We start from the raw sequence: 21,080 nt of genomic DNA, 5'->3' as shown, positions 1-21,080 counted from the left end.
CATTCAACATCTAAACATCTTCTAAAAGTTACTAGTTCATACATCAAGTATGGTAATGGATTAATATGAAATTAATCATGATTTAAAATTGATGATAAAAGGAGGCATATAACTGTGACAGAACAAAACACTAGAAAACTTTGCAGAATTAAACCTAACTGAATAAATTCCAATTAGTCCATCCCATGGAATTCCCTGTCTCTCAAAAGTCAATGATGCATTAAGACTTTTAAGTGTGAATTTCAATAACCTTATGGGATGGGCTGTGTTTTTTAATACTGATTTGTATCTTATTTTTTTGTATGTATGCATGTTATCTCTGTATGTGTGTGCATGTTTGTATGTGTGTGTGTTTATGTGTGTGAATGTGTGTATGTGTGTGTTTATGTGCAAATCTCATTGTGTACATGTGCTCAGAGGGTAACTTGCAGAAATCAATTATCTCCTAACATCTGGGTCCTGGGGATCAAATTCAGGTTTCTAGACTTGGCAGCACCATTTTACACACTAAGTTGTCTCACTGGCCCTATGAGCTGTTGATCTATTGTGTAATATGCTTTATCTAAGACATAGAAATGGGGTATGTCAGCAAAGCGACAGAACAGGAAGCCCCAGGTTTTCATTCTTCCATGGAGATACCAAAATACCAGTGCATGGACCAATTCTGTTCTCTGAAATACAGAAACCAGTGTTTTCCATTTAAATTGTATGTCCAGCCTAGATTTGAAGTTTTAAAGGGCTAAAAATTTAATCTATATCCTTACATTATCTAAGTAATTACATTTCTAGTGTTCTTAATATCATGTGTTTATTTTTTAAATGATGTTCCAATTATATACATTCTGCCAGGTTTATTGAAAAAAAAATCCTAAAACCAAGTTTCTAGATTTTGTTTACTAAGATGTTACATGTGGGGATGGTGGAGTATCTACTGCATGGGAAAGAACCAATGAAGACTGAGAGTAGGTGTACTCATGCAGATCTCATGAGTTGCACCTGACTAGGTCCACATTACTAATTAATATTAATATGTAATGTGATATATACATGGTGCTTCTCACACCTGAGAGATGCAAAGCATAGACTGAGTGGAGTTTTTGTAAAGTTAACACTATTTCCTCTTAGCGCTCTTGCATACTGTTACTATCCTTTAGGTTTTTCAAATGTCACCAACTTCACAACTGCCTCAATTTTCTGACCCGGGCTGATGACAGCTCTGCAAGTATTGTGATGTCACCCCTGCTGCCTTTCCTCTGGCTGCTGAGGGGCATGTCTGCGTCTGGAGTACAGCCTACCACATTACCAAAGCATGTAACAAGAATGGCAGTATGACTGACTACCGTGTTCTTTCTAGCCTTAAGAAGCAATGAATAACTCTTCTAAATTATGCCGGAAGACTTCTTTTCCAAGAGGCAATATATTCTGTAACCTCATTGACAAGATAGTTAAGAGGCCCTCTTTGCAGTTTCTGGGTCAGTGGGGATACCACTGCTATGAACCCAGGATTTACAGAACGCTGGCAAAGATTCTGAGGTATGTTGACTTGGATGGCTTTGACATTCTCCTCACTGACTATATTGCTTTTGTGGAAAAGTCAGGACACCGTTTCGAACTCAACTTTAACCTCGAGTTTACTGAAATATGTGTGAATACCATTCTGTACTGGGTTTTCGCCAGGAAAGGCAACCCTGACTTTGTGGAACTGCTTCTCAAGAAGACGAAGGACTATGTCCAAGACAGGAGCTGCAGCCTGGCGCTGATATGGAGGTAATCTTGTGCTTTCCAGGGAGTGCAGTGCTGTCTTCTTAGGTCAGTCTGTGTGGTGGGGATGTGTCACTGACTTCCCTGGGGACCCTGAATTTTACCTGTAGTGTGCACTATCAAGTCATAGTGTGGACCATGAATTTTGCCCGTAGTGTACACTATCAAGTCATCACAGATCTGTTCAAGTAAAGCAATGTTAGCAAATGCATTTAAAAAAAACTCCTTTAAAAGAATCAGATCTCACCTTATGCCATACTGTGGTCGCTTCTCTTGGTCTAGCGGGATTGCACGCTTGCAGTGTGCACAACTCACTTGGAACATTCCTATCACTGAGTCCTCAGTCAGCACAGAGCTACTCTGTGTTGGGTCTTAATAAATTTGATTTCAAATCTTCCACAACTGAGTTCAGTGAAGACCATGTTCCTTACAGGCCAACTTTTTACAGCCCGAACTTGTCAATCTGTCTGACAGGGTTAGGAAACTAAAGTTCCAGGTGGCTGTTCTGTAGCTCAAGAGTTTGATCCAATGTCAGTTAGTTCTCTGCTTCAGATCTCAGACCGATTACAACAACTGTACATTGATCCTTCGTTCAACCAAACGTTTATACATCACATTCTGTGCACAGTGGCGGGAGTAGGTGTCAGAGACACACAAGGCCCAGGTCAGAGGCTAGGCAGGGTGGCATCTGCCTGGAGTAGCCTTGCTTCCTGGCTGCATCACTCTGCTCCTCAGAACATGCAAGACTGTTCCCGAATGATCATCCCAGCAATGAATGGGTAGCTGGGGTCTAGAAAGAGTCAATAACCCCTTCCATAGGACTTGTGGTGGATTGACTATCCTTGGCCCATGGCAAGTGGCACTATTAGGAGGTGTGGCCTTGTTGGAGGAAGTGTGTCACTGTGTAGGCAGCTTTGAGGCCTCCCAGTGCTCAAGTTCCACCCAGTGTGGAAGAGAGCCTCCTCCTAACTGCCTACATAAGACAGTCCCCTTCTGCTGCCTTCAGATCAAGAGGCAGAACTCTCAGCTCTCGATCCAGCACCATGTCTGCTTGGATGCTCCAATGCTTCCTGCCATGGTGATAATGGACTGAATCTATGAACCTGTAAGCCAGCCCCAATTAAATATGGCCTTTATAAGAGTTTCCTTGGCCACGTTGTCTCTTTACAGAAATGAAACCCTAGTTAAGAAAGGACTTTTGTCATTTTAAATGTTGTTTTGTGTAGTTACAGCTTTGACTAACTAGCTTAGATCCCAGGCATATCCTTGGTCAGGCAAGTGGATAAGAAAGGTGTAGAGGAAATGGAGAATTAAACACGGGCAAAGGAAAGGAAACATTTTAATGGAAAATGAAAGGGGAAGTGAATCATGACGGACACCTTCCTAGGTGTGTGGTGCTGGGATGAACGCAGGCCTGCCATGCCCATCCCTACTCCCATGCCCACACTTGCACTGGGCAAGCGTGCTGCATCTGAGCTGCCTTGCTCACTCTTCACCGTGTATAGGGCAGTTTTTAAATTGATAAATTCTGATGTGGATGCAGAACCATCCAAATGATTATCTCTAGCCCCAACTTCTGCTGCAGTCTGAACTTGCCACATGGAAGAAAACAGAATATCAACTGGACTCATCCGTCTTGAAGCCTTTCTGGCTCTCACCTCAGTAAGTCCCTGTCCCCATTGTTCAAGGCAGAGCTTTGGAATTGATTCTTGACTCTTGTCTTCCCTTGCCATCGCATCAATGAGTGCTTTGACTGTCTACAAATCAGACCCTACTTAGTTCCATGATATCACCTCATGTCCAGTCCAGGTGAAGCCCATGTCATCTCTTACCAAGACAGCTCTCTTAATGTGTCAACTTTATAAGCTAGCATACAAAATAATGGTTTCATTATGACATGTTCATGAACCGGTGTCACTGTGCCTTACTCATTCCCTTCCCAGCTACCTCCCAGCCTCATCCTATCATATTTCCTAGTAGTCCCCCTTCTGCATCCACAACACATTGTCATATGTGTATGCACATCCAAATTTAAGTCTAAATTGTTTATGAAAGAAAGCATTAATATTTTGTCTTCCTCCCATTACTGTTCAGATTTTTTTATTTACACACACACACACACACACACACACACACACACGAAAGAGAAGATATGTGATTTAATATGATAATCTGCAGCTATATCTCATGTTTACTAGCCACTTACAACATCAGGCTCTAGAAATCCCCTTTGTCACACTGATGGGCTATTGTTCAGTTTGCCTCACTGGCCGATACAAACTATCAAGCATAACAAGACACCTATTAAATCAGTGTTGGACATAACAGTTTGAGCTGCCCAAGGGATATTCATGTGGAGATGTGCAGCAGGTGGCTAGGTACATAGTGCCATCTTTGATGTTTCTACAACTGATCTGTTATGACACCCGCTAGTTCTCGCTAGTTCTGTCTCCCTGAAGCAGTGGCAAATATGGACGCCTGCACTGTTCTCACCTGTCCTAAGTGGCAGCGCCTTTCCCCCTGTTGTGCAATAACAAAGGGTGGGCCTTGCTACTCCTACAGCCCGGGTGTCTTATGCATATCTATTCCACTTGGGTTCAAAAGACTTTCTCCGACAGCTCATGATGCTCCTCACAATGTGGCTTTCTGTCTCCCATGGTCTCAGATTTACCCTTTGATCCACACCAACTCCCTTATTCTTCTGGGCACCCACACAATGACACAGCTGAATAGAGGTGTCTCCTAATCTTTGTCCAGAAGAAACCTTTCAGTAATGCCCTGACTCAGTGCTCCTGCATCTCCTGGTGTGCCCGGGCTATTTCTTCTATTCTACTTTATCTTTGCTGAAGGATTTATCTTCTTCACTAACTTCTTCAGTGACAGAGGCTTGCTTGCTGTGTTGACCCTGACTTGTTAGTAATTGACATAACATTAAGAAAGACAGCAAGGGTTTTATTTTGTTCACCAATAGAAGTACCTAAAACTGCAGCTATCACTTGCTGCACATGTTCAGTATTTGCTGAAATAAATGAAGAGCAGTTGAAATTATGGTTACGGGTGAAATTGCATGAGAATGGCCATATCAAAATTGGCCAATATGGCATACACACCTTATTAGAAACTGGGACACAGGACAGGAGGGATGAGGGAACAGATAGAAAGATAGAGAGGAACCTGTGACTGGACTAACCAGGAAAACAAACCTTCAAGAAAGTACACTATGTTAAACACTAGAGATTACACTATTATGAAACAATTCTTATTCAATGAGTCAGTCAAAGGAGAATATAGAAAAATTAGAAATACGCAAATCTACAAAGCAAGGTCTTCCTCTATGTATAGAAATCCTATGCTCATTTCATAAGTATGTGTGACAAGCTTTCCGACTCAGAGGGCTCAGTTCATTAACCTCACATTTAAAAAGCAGTCCTTGCTTTGCCTGCCTCACTCCATCTACATGAGTACCGCTATAATTAACTGTCAGGGCAGATTAAGCAAAGTTTGTTTTACAGCTCCATACTCTTTAAACCCAAGGATTAATCACACAGCACATGGATACAGATGAGATGTTTAAATCTCATTTTAAACCTATTTGAGTTTTAGTCATGTTTTCAACATTTTTCAATATTCATTAAATATCTCCTAGAGGTAATGTAAACTTTAATACACCTGAACTTCCTGAATCTTAACAATGACCACTAGCTTTGCCCTGAGATTTTTGAGCTCCCTTACTTGGAAGGACAAGTCAAATGCCTTCTTAAGAACTAGCAAGATAAAAGAACTGCATTGCCTCCTAAAGGTTTAAATAAGTATAAAGTGTCAAAAATCTTATTAGTATTGAAATCAAATTCTAATAAAAAGCATTTAATTGTCCCCTACAGATTCAGGACTGTAGGCTCTCAGAGATCATTTGTGAGAGAAAACCAGTTACTTCCCTTGAAGTAGAGGCAGCTCAGCTGACAGAGGCGGCTGCTGCCACGCCCGACAACCCAAGTTCCATCCTGGAGCACACACACACACACACACACACACACACACACAGAGGCAGGAGTGAAAAGACAACATTTTCCTATTAGAGCATAAATTTACAGAGCTCACCTTGTTCAACTTTTTTAAAGAGAAAAATGAATTAATAAAAATGTTAAGTTTTCAAAAGTAAAATGATGAAATCACAAGAGCTGAAGGTAATAAGGACTGAAGACCTCAAGGAGACCTCATGAGACCTCAGGAGAACTCAGGGTGACCTCAAGGAGACCTCATGAGACCTCAGGGTGACCTCATGAGACCTCAGGAGAACTCAGGGTGACCTCAAGGAGACCTCATGAGACCTCAGGGTGACCTCATAAGATCTCAGGGAGACCTCAGGGAGACCTCAAGGAGACCTCATGAGACCTCAGGGAGACCTCAGGGAACTTTGGGGTGACCAAAGCACATGTCATGAAGAACTCACTGGATAGTCTCTCCTAAGATGAGATGTATGTATCTCAGGATAGAACGGGAGGAGAGAAGACACACAAGACAAAGATGAAAACCAGTGATGTAGTGATCTTGGAATCAGAGTAGCAATGAAAGATAATCTAAGAGGGGGAGGAGGAGAGAAAGGAAGAAGAAAGAATCATCTGGAGTTCGAGCTTTGATATATATTGGAAGGACTTGTGAAAAAGTTGAAGATGTCCAGGAAAATAGTGATTTCAGGCAAGAAAGAGGATCATCAGGTGAGAACACACACACACACACATACACACACACACACACACACACACACACACGAAAGAGGATCAGCAGGTGAAAACACACAAAGAGAGACACAAAGTGTCAGTAGCAGAATGAAGGCAGGGCCCTATCCTGTTGTCTAAACTACTGTCTAACACTATGGTACATTGTGCCTTTAGGACACAAAGCTCTGACACTTTAGAGCTCTATGATTTCTAAGAGACAGATGTAGCTGCCATGTGTGCGCTGGGAAACAAATCCAGGCCTCTCAAAGAACAGCGAGTCCTCGTAACTGCCGCATCACACCAGCTCCACCCGCTTTTAAAAACCTGTCTTGCAATGCAGCTCAAGTAACTTGAAATTCTAAAACATTTTAAAGTGTATTTGTGGTGGGTCTGTGTGCTTGATGAGTGTGTCTGTGTGTATGTGTGTGTGTAGACCAGTAGGCAAACCTGAATGGTAACTTATTTGAGCCAGGGTCCGCCACTAACCCCAGAGCTCATCAAGCAGGTCAGCTAGCTGGTCAGCAAGCAGGCCAGTCAGCGGGCCAGGGCTGAGCCCCAGGAGTCCTCCTACCTCCTGACCTCCTCCTCGGCACTGAGACTGCAAGCACTGCTGCTAGACCTCGCTTTTTATATGTCATGTTCTAACATGGGTTCTATTGCGTGACAAGCACTCCACTGCCTGAACTGCTTCTCCAGGGCTAAACATTACTGTTTATTTTTATTCGATTTAATTTTTATTTACATTTCAAATTATTTCCCCTTTTCTGGCCCCCCACTCCCCGAAAATCACATAAGTCCCCTTCCCTCCCCCTGTTCTCCCATCCACCCCTTCCTACTTCCCTGTTCTGGTTTTGCCTAAACTTTACTCTTGAAGGAGGAAAATAAAATCTGTCCTGAGGAACTTCAGATAGGTCTTAACCATAACTTGCATGTCTGATGTTCTTATTAGGATGGAAAACTAGGACTGGGATGTCCTTGTCCTTGTTGTTTTCATCTAATCGCCACTCTCAATTCAACTTCATGTCTAATATATGATTGAAAACAAAAACAAAGATATCAAAATGATCAATGCTTCTATTAAGAAAGTAAACTGCACTGGGCAGATTGTTCTGCCTGCGCTTTCAAAGGCCCCAAGGCCATCCACACCAGGCAGCTCACAGCCACCTGTCACTCTAGCTCCAGAGGAACTGACACCCTCTCCTGTCCTACATGGCATAAGTTCACATAGATACAGGCACACATACCTAAAAAAAATTAAATCTTTAAAAAAATAAACGATAAGAAAACTGGTTTTCCTTTTAATTTTTATTTTGTATTTGCAGAGCTGGTAAGGTTAATGGCCCCACCAGTGTGGGCGACGCAGCAGTGACACACAGGCGCTGTGACCAAGTGCTCCGCACACGCTGTGTGCTTTTCACAGGTGTGAAGGGAGGCTTCTGCACTTGGTGGGAGTTTTCTTTCCTCCTTCAGTTTGCTCTACAGTTACAATGTCAAATTCTTAAGACACTACAGGCCAACATTAGTGAATGGTGCCCACAGGCGAGCAGTCGCTCACAGAGAGTTTTCAGTTACTGCTGAGACAAACGTTCATGACCCTGCTTCCTCTGCTTCTGCTTGCAGAACCTTCACACCCGTGTACTGCCCCAGCCCCCTGAGTGGCATCACACCTCTACTCTACGTGGCTCAGACAAGACAGTCAAATATCTTAAAAATTCTCCTGCAGTATGGAATCCTAGAAAGAGAAAAAAACCCTATCAACATTGTTCTGACGATACTACTTTACCCTTCGAGAGTGAGAATAATGGTTGATCATGAGTTGATTGACATTCAAGAAGATGCCAAGACATGTTTAATACTATGTTCCAGAGTGCTTTCCACAATCTCAGTCAGGGAGGTAGAGGTAAGCAGAGCACTGTCCTCTTGAGGGAGTAGGGAGTGGGGAGAGGGTGGGCGGGGGTAAGCAGAGAAGCAGAGAACACTTTAGGGGTTAAGCAGAGCTGTGTTCTATGGGGAAAGCAGAGCAACACTCTTTGGGGTGCAATCTACTAAGTGTTAGGACATAACTGTGAAGGAAAGTGTGTGGAGTATTTTTAATTTATGCATTATTTCCAATGGTGAATTAATGACTGTGCATATGCTCAGTAATTTAAAATGAGGCAAAATACAAATTAGCTAAAATTAGTCCTTCAAATGTTGATTTTTGTTATCATGAACTTCAAAACGGTGAAGTTGAATGTTCTATAGACATTTTAGTGTTAAGTAGAGTAAACTGTTGTATTTCAATAACAAACTCTATTGAGATTTCTATCTTATAAGAACAAAATAAATTAGATTTTAACAGCTCTTCTTTACAGTAGAATATTTCAAAATGACAGCTCCATTTCTTCCCACAAATACAATCACATACCAAGAAATAGATTTTTCCATTCAAGATCCCAAAGCAATTTTAAGCATTATAGAAATATAAAGACATAAAATATTTATTCAACTCAAAATATCTTCCAGAAATATAGAGATCTTTCCTTAATAACATTGGGGGACTAGACCAAGTTAGAGAAAAAAATCACCCATATATCGGCCATAAATTGGGAATGTTTATCCTTCAAAATGAACTGTAAATTACGTATCAAACTGTATCACGTCCATTAACAGCAAGAGGCTAATTAATCTGCACATAGAGAAGTTAGTACTATAAATTTAACCTGCCAGCTTAACAAGGAATCAACAATTCTTCCAGTTTTTAGAAGTGTAAGTTTAGAAATGCTTATAAGGGGCATAAAATGTCGATTTTTAAATGCCTTGATAATAAACACTAGTGTGTGGGATCAGCTGTAAGGCAAACAAATTGTTCTGGTTATAATTGGCAACCTATTTTTAAAAGAGAACATACTCAAGTCGTTTTTAGTGTCTTCATTTTTGGGTTTTTTTTTTTTTTTTGGTTTTTTGTTTTTTTACATCTTTGTTTCACAGTGACTGGTTGGTCTGTGTAGTTATTGCAGAATACATGAATTTTAGGCCAAGTAAAACTATAACAAAAAGTACTGGAATAGAATTGATCAAAGTCACGTGAGAGGCAAAGAGTTTATACCCAGCCTCCAGCCAATCACAGTGCAGAATCTATAGTGGAGGAGCGCTGAGTGACAGGGCGCAGGACGGTTCAGAGGAGCTGCTCACCTCTGCACTTCCATCACATGGGCCACATATTTAAGATTGTTTTGTTGTCTCTACACCACACACTTTTAGGCATAGACATTGTATCTACTTTGCACACCTAGTAGTTATCCAAAGTACCTACCACAGTTGAATATACATTAGATGTTTTTTTAATAGTTGGTCATTGAATAAATAATGAATATATGCATATCTACCATAGCTGGATGTGTCAAGAGGCCTGGACAGTGAAGGTTTGTTTTGGTTTTTAGCTTTTTTACTATTATAGGCATGGTACAGCTGGAGGTCAGAGGTCAGTTTTGTAGAATGGATTCTCGCTTTCCACTGTTATATGGGTCCCTAGGGAAATCTTAGTGCAGCAATAGCCTTTCCTCAGCATTTAATCTCCACAGCAGAACCATTAAACAGATAGCTTCCTAAAACTTTAGAAAGACCTCTTGTTAGTCAGGCAGGTCTCCATTGAGATCTCAGCATTCTACATGGCTTTGGTCCAACTGGGGAACACGTATAATTGACATCATCTCTTTCCGACATGAAAGCAACAGAACTGGCCTTTTGACATAGGAACCAAGCACTGATCTACTTTAGCTTTCTAGATGATTCCTACATGTGGCTGTGTTGACAGTGCTTCTAGGAAGGATGACAAAGCACAAGGTGAAATGAAATGAAGAGCTTCCCGTCCATAGATTAAATTTTGTTTAGTGCCTTTCCACATATCACTGGGGAAATAAAATGCCTATAAAGTAAAAAGGCTTAAAGGTTATAAGGGATACATAAATTCAGGATTTCTTATCTGAATTTGAATAAAATAAAAAACAAAAGTGCTGACTCCTTTGGACAATCCTAATGGTTACAAATAACAGTTTCCTTTCTTTCCAGACACAGCTGAGTTTAGGAAGACGCCCAATTATTCAAAATTGGTTGGACTACATCCCGCCAACAAGATACAAAGACCCATGTGAACTCGTCCACCTTTGCAGACTAACCATCAGGACTCAACTGTTGGCCAACAATATGCTCCCAAATGGAATATTTTCGCTTCTAATTCCTACTCGTTTACAAAACTTCCTGAATTTAGAAAGCTAGCATGCATCTTTATGCTGTTCCTTAGGATGGTAGCACTGTACAATTTAGAAGTTAATAAACTGTTAACTTCACACAAGTTTGCTGCACTTCTGTTAGAAGATATTTCAGGGCTAGAGATATTCCCCGGTGGTTAATAGCATTAGTTGCTCTTATAGCACACCTTAGATCAGTTCCCAGCACCCACATGCTAGCAGTCACCCATAACTCCAGTTCCAGGGGATCTGATGCCTGCTTCTGGCCTCTATGGGCATCAGGCAAGCACATGGTACACATAGATTGATTCAGATAAATAAGTCTAAGAATGTTTTAAAGAAGATATATTTTCATAAGTCCAGCATGATAGTTACCATGCAACTTTACCCGATTACCTTCCATGCAGTATAGAATAGATTACATGCATCAGATAACAGGAGATCTACTTTGGCATATCATAATATTCTGGAGGGAAGCCTCATGAGGAGGCAGGTCTGTGCCTGGCTGGCCACAGTTAAGAGCACAGCAAAGCAGTCTTGATGGACAAGGGGACTCTGCTCATCTCAGCTGTGGAGGCCGGCCACACCTGTAAGTTTGTTAGAATTCATAAAGTTGCATCCCACAGAGCTGCTGTAACACTTGGTACCCTGGCCTGAGGATAAGCTCCCTTTCTTGTCCATCCCCGTGTTTTATATCTAGATCTGCACACTACCTTACTGCAGGACTTATTCTGTGGGACAAAGGGATAACGAGCAACCCAATTGCTGTGGTGAAGTGAAGGGAGTGTATTAGTTACCTCTCTGTGCGTGGAATGAGACACCATGACCAAAAGCAACTTATGGAAAGGTTTATTTTGGTTTACAGTTCCAGAGAGGCTGCATGCTCACAATGGGGTGGAGTCAGGGAGGCACAGTTCAGGAGGCAGGAAGCTGACAGATCCCATTCAGGAAGCAGGAAAAGTAGGAAGTGAAGCAAGGTGGAGATTCTTAAAGTGCACCCCAGTGCCATACTCGCTCTAGCAAGGCTCCTCCCTCATTCTGAAAGTTCTACAACCTTCCCCAACCGCGCCACCAACTAGGGAACAAGGGCTCAAAGACTACGCCTATGGATGGTCTTTTTCAAACACCACAGGAGGCTTGCTAAGACACCATGGGCAGTGACAGTGGAAGGCTGGGCTGTGGGGTGTTCGTCATAGCATACAAGCAGGTCAAAGAAGCCTCGCATGGACAGCAGCAGACCTTAAGGCACAATGAGCTGCTTCCCAGTGCTCATGCGGTCACACAGCTGCGTGTCTTCAGCTCACTTGCTTTATAGCACGTGACTGCTGCATTCAAAACAGCAGGGGGAGAAAATAAAATAAGAAATGATAAACTTTTTTTTTTGAGTCAGGGTTTCTCTGTATAGCCTGGGCTGTCTTAGAACTTGCTCTGTAGGCCAAGCTGGCCTTGAACCCACAGGTGTCTCTGCCTCTGAAGTGGGGGGATTAAATGTGTACACTACCTCCCTGGCTTAATAAGCCTGTTTTTTATTTAATATATAAAATAAAGAGCTTTAAATGATGGAAACTCTTAAATGTGTAGTGGCACTGAACGCCGGGTAAAGTGAGAAGAGTGTTGTGTCTTAGGAATGACCTTGATGCTCCTGTTTTACACCGAGTGCTGGGCTGATGGACTTCTGCCCCATGCGGCCCTGTTTCTCATGTCTCCTCCCAGTCTGCCAACACCTCTTCTGCGCCCTCTTTCCAAGCTGCCATAAACCTGAATAATCTGGTTTTAAGGATAATACATAAAATAATCCTTTGGAGAGTGAACTAAGATGCAGTGAATGGAGCCAGGTATGGTGGAGCATATCTTTAACCCCAGTACTTGGGAGACAGAGACAGGCAGAAGCGAGGCCAGCCTGGTCTACAGAGTGAGTGAGTGCCAGGGTAGCCAAGGCTACACAGCTGTACTCTGTCTCAAAAAGCAGGAAAAAAGAAAGAAAAGCAACTAAAGCTCAAATATTGTTATACTCTTTCAAAGACATAGCAAATAGGGAATATATAAGTAATCAAACAAGATAGTAAAGCCGGGCGGTGGTGGCGCACGCCTATAATACTCTGGGAGGCAGAGGCAAGCGGATTTCTGAGTTCGCGGCCAGCCTGGTCTACAGAGTAAGTTCCAGGACAGCCAGGGCTATACAGAGAAACCCTGTCTCAAAAAACAAATCCAAAAAACCAAAAACCAAAAACCAACAACAACAACAATAAGATAGTATATATACTAAATACACAATGTTAATTCCTCAAAAATATGTATTTCATTTGAATTATGACTTCTTGAATATATGTGGCTATTAATGTTGGAATAGTGAACCAACAGAAATAATAAGCTTTTTTTTCCTTTGAGACAGGAATTCTCTGTGTAACCTTGGCTGAACCAAGTTTAATAAAGTCAAAGTATATTACCAATAAATTCTGTAAAATAGCCACATATTTAAAAACTAGGGCTGGAGAGATGGCTCAGCCGTTAAGAGCACTGACTGTTCTTCAAAAGGTCCTGAGTTCAAATCCCAGCAACCACAAGGTAGCTCACAACCATCTGTAACAAGATCTGTCACCCTCTTCTGGAGTGTCTGAAGACAGCAACAGTGTACTTACATACAATAAATAAATAAATCTTTAAAAAAAAAAATAGGCCACCATTGCCCCATTCTGTCGGATGTGGTAGACCTGTGCCACATCTGACACAGGGAAGATCCTACTTCCTGATACTCTCTAGAGAACTGACAGGAGCAAGGCATTCGGTAAGAATCATCCCCACCCCTAGATGCCCAGAGCGGCTCTGGACTCACTACCCAGCAACCTCCAGATCACCACTCCCCTTCCTTCCCTTCTACCCCTCCCTCCTCACCCCCCCACCGCCCCATTCCATCAGATGTGGTAGACCCGTGCCCCTTCTGACACGGTGAAAGATCTTACTTCCTGATACTCTCTAGAGAATGGGCAGGAGCAGGGCATTCGAGAACCAGCATCAGCAGGGCATTTGAGATCTGGCAGCAGCAGAACATTTGAGAAATAGCAACTTATAGGGCATGTGACCCTTGCCAAGTCTGCCACAGGGGAGACCCCATCACCTGATACTTCCTGGAGAACCAGCTGCTTGCAAGGCATAAGAGAGAAAGGGAATCCCAGGAGTACAGAAACACAGGCCTTCAGGATAGAGAAGATAGAGACAGCAAGACCAGCTAACACTGGAGATAATGAAATGGCAAAAGGCAAGTGCAAGATCATTACCAACAGAAACCAAGGCAACATGGCACCATCAGAACCCAGTTCTCCCACAACAGCAAATCCTTCATACTCCATCATATCATAGAAACAAGAGCTAGATTTAAAATCACATCTCATATTGCTGATGGATGACTTCAAGAAGGACATAAATAACTCCCTTAAAGAAATACAGGAGAACATGGGTCAACAGGCAGAAGCACAAAAATCCCTTAAAGAAATACAAGAGAATATGGATCAAAAGGTAGAAGCCCTTAAAGAGGAAAAACAAAAATCTCTTAAAGAAATACGGGAGAACATGGGTCAATGGGTAGAAGCCCTTAAAGAGGCAATACAAAAATCCCACAGGGAATTATGTGAGAACATGAGTCAACATGCAGAAGCCCTTAAAGAGGAATCACAAAAATCCCTAAAAGAAACACAGGAGAACATGGATCAACAGGTAGAAGCCCTTAAAGAGGAAACACAAAAATTCCTTAAACAATTTCAGGAAAAAACAAACAAACAAGTGAAGGAACTGAACAAAACTGTCCAGGATCTAAAACTGGAAATAAAATCAATAAAGAAATCGCAAAGTGAGACATCTCTGAAGATATAAAACTTTGGAAAGAATTCAGGAGTCATAGATGCAAGCATCAACAACAGAATACAAGAGATAGAAGAAAGAATCTCAGATGCTGAAGACTCCATAGAAAACATTGACTCAACAGTCAAAGAAAATGCAAAATGCAAAAATCTTGTAACACAAAACATCCAGGAAATCCTGGACACAATGAGAAGACCAAACCTAAGGATTATAGGTATAGAAGAAAGCGAGGATTTACATCTTAAAGGCCCGGTAAATATCATCAACAAAATTCTAGATGAAAACTTCCCTAACCTAAAGAGTTGCCCATGAACATACAAGAAGCCTACAGAACTCCAGAGCAGAAATACCTCCCGTCACATAATAATCAAAACACCAAATGCACTAAACAAAGTAAGAACATTAAAAGCAGTGAGAGAAAAAGGTTAAGTAACATATAAAGGTAGACCTATCAGAATTACACCAGACTTCTCACCAGAGACTATGAAAGCCAGAAGAGCCTGGGCAGATGTCATACAGACTCTAAGAGAACATAAATGTCAGTGCAGACTACTATACCCAGCAAAACTTTCAATTACCATAGATGGAGAAAGTCACCTTCTTTAGCTAAGAAGACCACAGTAAGCAACAATCACTTTTCCTTAATATCTCTTAATAGCAATGGTCTCAATTCCCCTATAAAAAGACATAGACTAACAGACTGGATATGTAAACAGGACCCAACATTTTGCTGCATACAAGAAACCCACCTCAGTGACAAAGACAGACACTATTTAAGAGTCAAAGGTTGGAAAACAATTTTCCAAGCAAATGGTCCCAAGAAACAAGCTGAAGTGCCCATTCTTATATCGGATAAATTTAACTTTCAACCAAAAGTTTTCAAAAAAGATAAGGAGGGACACTTCATACTGATCAAAGGAAAAGTCTACCAAGATGAACTCTCAATTCTGAACATCTATGCTCCAAATGCAAGGTCACCAACATTCATTAAAGAAATTTTAATAAAGCTCAAAGCACACATTGTATATCACACAATAATAGTGGGAGACTTCAATACCCCACTGTCAAAAATGGACAAATCATGGAATCAGAAACTAAACAGAGACACAGTGAAACTAACTGAAGTTATGGACCAAATGGATCTAAGAGATATAGAACATTCCACTCTAAAGCAAAAGAATATACCTTCTCAGCACCTCATGGTCACTTCTCCAAAACTGACCATATAATTAGTCACAAAATGGGCCTCAACAGATACAAAAATATTGAAATTATTCCATGTATATTATTAGATAACCATGGCCTAAGGCTGATCATAAGCTCAAACAATAGCAATGGAAAACACACATACACATGGACTTTGAACAATGGTCTTCTCAGCGATAGCTTGGTCAAGGAAGAAATAAAGAAATTAAAGACTTTTTAGAATTTAATGAAAATGAAGACACATCATACCAAAATGTATGGGACACAATGAAAGCAGTGCTAAGAGGAAAACTCATAGCTCTGTGTGCCTCCAAAAAGAGAATGGGAGAGCTTACACCAACAGCTTGACAGTGCACTTGAAAGCTCTAGAACAAAAGGAAACAAATAACCCCAAGAGGAGTAGATGGCAGGAAAAAAATCAAACTTAGGGCCAAAATCAACCAAACAGAAACAAAAAGAACTATACAAACAATCAACAAAACAAGGAGCTGGTTCTTTGAAAATATCAACAAGATAAATAAACCCTTAGCCAGTCAACAAACTCCGACACTCCTATGGATGACAAGAAGTGTATACCAAAAGGAGCATGCCATGGTTGTCTCCAGAGGGGCCCTGCCAGAGCCTTACAAATACAGAGGCAGATGCCAGCAACCAACTATTGGATTGGGCGTGGGGTCCCCAATGGAGGATCTGGAGGGTGGTCCAGAGGAGCTGAAGGGGTTTATAGCCCCATGGGAATGATTTCGGCCATCTAGACGCCCCAAGACCCCCAGGGACTGAACTATCAACCAAGGGGCACACATGGTTCCAGCCAAAAATGTGGCAGAGGAAGGTCTTGTTGGGCATCAATGGGAGGAGTGGTCCTTGGTCAGGTAAAGGCTCAATAGAGACCCCAACAAAGGGAAATGGGGGGGGGGCAGTGAGTCAGGTGGAGGGGGCATATACGTGGAGGCAAGGGTGGGAGGAGGGGTTGGGGGTCTATGGGAAGGGGGGAAACTAGGAAAGGTTTTACCATTGGCAATGTAAATGAAGACAATATTCAATTAAAAAATTAAAAGAATAAAACCAGGCTGTGGTGGCGCACGCCTGTAATACCAGCACTCTGGGAGGCAGAGGCAGGCAGATTTCTGACTTCGAGGCCAGCCTGGTTTACAGAGTGAGTTCCATGACAGCCAGGGCTACACAGAGAAACCCTGTCTCAAAAAAACTAAATCCAAAAAACCAAAATAAATAAATAAATAAAAATTAAAATAAAAGAATAAAACCTATATGAAGGTTAAAAAGATGGCTAAGTTGTTAAGAGTCCTTCTCGCTATTCCACAGGGCCTGAGTTAGATTCCTGGGCCTACACTGGGGGCTTATGACCATCTAATAACTCCATTTCGAGGGATCCAAGCCCTGTCCAGGCCTCTGCTGTTACCAAATGAATGTGGCACATACTCATACAGACAAAAGCACAGACACATGAACCAACCACAGCATACGTAGTCTGTGAATAGTTTTGTTGTTCTGAATATTATGAATATTGTGATTCCTAAATAAATGGTTCAGGGTGCATCCAGGTCCAGAGACTTTGTTATTTAAGAAAACTGAAAACTACAGGGTAGACCTGAGAGCTACAACTTCATGAGCAAGTCACCCACTGAGATGGAATTATAAAATAAAGTGTTTGAGAGAAGAAAGGCCCTTTCTGCTTAAGAAATAACTGATGTGGCTTTTTATTTTTCTCTCTATGAAACAACAATGGCCTTTTTGTAAACTCTGATTTGGTGGTGAATGGAGCTTGCCTGTGAAGGCACTGATTTACAAAAGAATCTCCTATGAGTGTATGCTTATTTCTGGTTGTTTCCTCTGTACTGTAGCCACATAGCACTTATGTGTGTGGAGGTCAGAGGACAACTGTGTGAATGTTTCACATTTGCTGCATGTTTCCATACATGTCTATAGGCATGTAAACCCTGGTATGTGTGTAGGTTAGAGGACAACTATGTGAATGTTTCTCTCATTTGCTGTATGCTTCCATACATGTTTACAGGCATGTAAAGCCTGGTGTGCCTGGAGGTCAGAGGACAACTATGTGAATGTTTCTCTCATTTCAGCATCCAGTTCCAGAAACTCAACTCAGAAGATCAAGGTTGGCAGCGAGTGCTTTTACATAATGAATCAGCTTACTGGCCCAAAATAAATAAAATTTAAATAAAAGAAAAGAATTCCCTGGGAGCAGCCAAGAGAGGCACATCAGTCTTGTCTTTCTGTTACCTTTTATGTAATCAGGTAGCTGCCTTAGTGAGTGAAAACCAGAAAGGAGCGAACGAGTCGGAGCCAGGCAGCTGACAGTGGACGCAGGGCTGCTCAGGACGCCTGCTCCAGGATCACTTGCTGCTGCGTTATAAAGGGTTTATTGCCGCTGGGCGGTGGTGGCACACACCTGTAATCCCAGCCCTTGGGAGGCAGAGACAGGTGGATTTCTGAGTTTGAGGCCAGCATGGTCTACAGAGTGAGTTCCAGGACAGCCAGGGCTACACAGAGAAACCCTGTCTTGGGGAAAAAAAAAAAAAACAAATCCAAAAAACAAACAAACAAACAAACAAAAAGGTTTATTTCCACGTTTAGGGATGTACTGATTTGACTAAGGCTTTTTCTTTAATTTCCAGCACCATTATATTGAATTCAAAATCATTTATTGTTAGAATTTGGAGATACCAACTTAAGATGTGGTTAAGTCATAGAGCATTATATCAGAATAGAATGCAAATGCTTAAAAGTACCTGTTCAGACCTATTCTTTATTATATATTTTTAAGCTAAAATACTTCTGTTAACATTATAAACATATACTTAATAGCAAACTACAAACTTAATCTGACTTCACAAATGAAAACTATAATGTGATTTTTCTAACAAAAACTTTTCTTTAAAAATGTGTCCCTTTTGGCCGGGTGGTGGTGGCACACACCTGTAATCCCAGCACTTGGGAGGCAGAGGAAGGCGGATTTCTGAGTTCAAGGCCAGCCTGGTCTACGGAGTGAGTTCCAGGCAGCCAGGGCTACACAGAGAAACCCTGTCTTGAAAAACCAAAAAAAAAAAAAGACTATTTTCCATCTAGAGTTCATAGTGGTGAACATTCTGAGGTTAATATATTATAATTTTCAATTAAATATAAACTGAGCCCCTGTGCACACCATGAGGGGCTCACTCCTCGGTCCTCTCCTCCTCGGTCCTCTCGGGAAGGTCCGCAGCCCTGGGGAAGCCCCCTTCGTGCTGCTTCTTGAGATTGCGCAGGTATGTCCGGAGCCTGTCTGGCTCCAGCTGAGAGTTCCGAGCCGCCTGGACGAGCCTTGTGGCGAGATGGTACACAGCTCTCTGCCTGTCCATCTCAGGGGAACTCCTTTGATTTTGCTGTTATCAAAAGATGAAATTAAAATGTAAATGCATATTTGATTTATATTTTGGTATTATTTTATCTTGTTTCATAGAAATAGGAACTCAAGGTCTCACATACACTTTAAAACGTGATATCCTGGAGAATTAAATTTCTCATGAACATTTACTACTTTATGAAGGACTTGTATCTTTGCAAATGACATTTAAAGAAGAAATCCTGCTAATCAGTCAAATTCATAAACAAAATACCAAAAAGTAACAGAAAATTCAGCAGAGATACGAGTCTGCAAACACATTTTGTTTTAAAGGCATGGACTAGCACTGCTCACGCTATGCAATGGCACAACTGTAAATGTTACCCAGGGAGAAGACATGTCATCAGAAGGCCACCTGCCAAAAGACACAACAACTGTTGTAGCCTAACAGAAAATATTGCCAAAGGAGTAAAATATATTTAAAAATAAACATAAGTGGAGATCTATAATTATGACTGATTCTTAAACTATACTTAGGAATATAAAAAATATTTAGAATATAGTCCAATAAGACTTAAAAATTGGACAAGAAGCTAGATTTTTTTTTAAACTTCCAATTTACATCTCTGACTGAAATCAACAACTTCAACCCTAACAATCTGGAAAGTCTTAGTAAGTTTCCCAGAAGTATTCTCTCTTAACCTTTCTTGGTGGCTGACAATTCTCTCTGCAAGTATATTTTCCCTTCTTCCACCACAGTAAAATGAGTAAAACTCACTAAGACAAAATAAGATAACCATGTGTTTAGTCACCCATTTGGTGCCTTAATTAATTAGTCTTATATATATAAAATTTATTGGGTATGTTTCAGGCACCACAGCTGTGTCTGCGTGTTTACGGGGCCTCAAGCAGCTGACAATGCTGCACTACAAACGGCCAGGAATAAGCAGCTGACTGAGGCAGTTAAGGGAAGGCCTGTGAGAGGGAAGCACAGAGCTCAGAGAAGGCAAGCTCACTGCCCCCACAGACCTGGAATGCTTGCAGATGACAGAGAATCTAGAGCCAGTCCTGACTGACAGAAGTGCCCAAACTGGAGGGTTCTGGGTAGAGAACAGCTAGAGCAGGGGGAGTAGAGATCTGGAACACAATCAGGGAGATGACACACAATTATGTGAAACTGACTGATGCAGGGTACGGTGGGGCTTTATCAAACTGGAGACCCTAAAGCAGAACTGGGCACATGGGAAAATGTGTGAGCCATCAGAGACTGGGGAAGGAGGACAGTGCCCAGAACCCTGCATTTTCTGAGATGATTATACAAGACTTTAAAGGCTCAACTTCAACTTGATACCTGGTGTCTGACAGCTCCTGACCAGGCATGGTTGACTATGCACTCGGAGACAGTGGGAAAGTGTACAGTGTGGGTTAGGGAAAGTGAGTTAGCAAGAGTCTTAATGAAGAAGCATGCTTGTGAGGAAGGGCCACGCACAGCTGTGATGGAGGGCATGTATGTGAAAAGACGCATTTCTTTTCCCCCCAACAGATGATAATTTGATTCTGTATTTAAAAATAGATGACTATATTGAAGGGTCGCTGACAAGACACCTCAGCATGTGCAGGTGCTTATCACCAAGCTTGATGACCCGAGTTCAATCCCTGGGTCCCACATGATAAAGAGAATCAATTCTTGTTAATTGTCCTCTAATCTGATCACTTGCTCTCTGTTTCTCTGTCTCTGTCATACACACACACATGCACACATGTGCACACACTGTGCCCTCTAATGTATGACACACAGATAAACATAATGATTTTTAAAACATTTTTAAACAATATTATGAGAAAGATGGAGAAAATGCATATAGATTCAGGATTAGGACTAAACATGGAAGGTGTTGGGGAAAAGACTATTAACCCTGTAGATTATTCAAAAAGGCACTGGGCAAACACATT

The 21,080-nt window shown here is 41.6% G+C and overlaps 2 protein-coding genes across 2 annotated transcripts in view; one reads left to right on the top strand and one right to left on the bottom strand.

Moving 5' to 3' along the window:
• Positions 1-1,366: 1,366 nt before the first annotated feature.
• Positions 1,367-10,736, top strand: Asb17 (ankyrin repeat and SOCS box containing 17). The gene is made up of 3 exons (XM_052178473.1): positions 1,367-1,767; positions 8,100-8,379; positions 10,530-10,736. Exons 1-3 carry the CDS (start codon positions 1,367-1,369, stop codon positions 10,734-10,736), a joined length of 888 nt encoding a protein of 295 aa, XP_052034433.1.
• Positions 10,737-18,960: 8,224 nt separating this feature from the next.
• Positions 18,961-21,080, bottom strand: part of Msh4 (mutS homolog 4) — a 56,339-nt gene continuing 54,219 nt past the window's right edge. Inside the window, exon 20 of the mRNA XM_052178820.1 lies at positions 18,961-19,167. Within this exon, the coding sequence (XP_052034780.1) occupies positions 18,961-19,167 (207 nt within the window). The remainder of the gene's footprint in view (positions 19,168-21,080) is intronic.

The sequence above is a fragment of the Apodemus sylvaticus genome, chromosome 4, assembly GCF_947179515.1.
Source record: "Apodemus sylvaticus chromosome 4, mApoSyl1.1, whole genome shotgun sequence".
In the NCBI taxonomy this organism is placed as follows: domain Eukaryota; kingdom Metazoa; phylum Chordata; class Mammalia; order Rodentia; family Muridae; genus Apodemus; species Apodemus sylvaticus.
The sequence above is the reverse complement of the archived record's forward strand: the minus strand, read 5'-3'. Positions and strand labels throughout refer to the sequence as shown.

Bases quoted from the DNA above. Each gene is read 5' to 3' on its own strand.
- Asb17 (XM_052178473.1), top strand. From the start codon at position 1,367: ATGAATAACTCTTCTAAATTATGCCGGAAGACTTCTTTTCCAAGAGGC. The intron at 1,768-8,099 runs GTAATCTTGTGC...TTCTGCTTGCAG, and splicing joins AGCCTGGCGCTGATATGGAG to AACCTTCACACCCGTGTACT. The intron at 8,380-10,529 runs GTAAGCAGAGCA...CTTTCTTTCCAG, and splicing joins TCTCAGTCAGGGAGGTAGAG to ACACAGCTGAGTTTAGGAAG.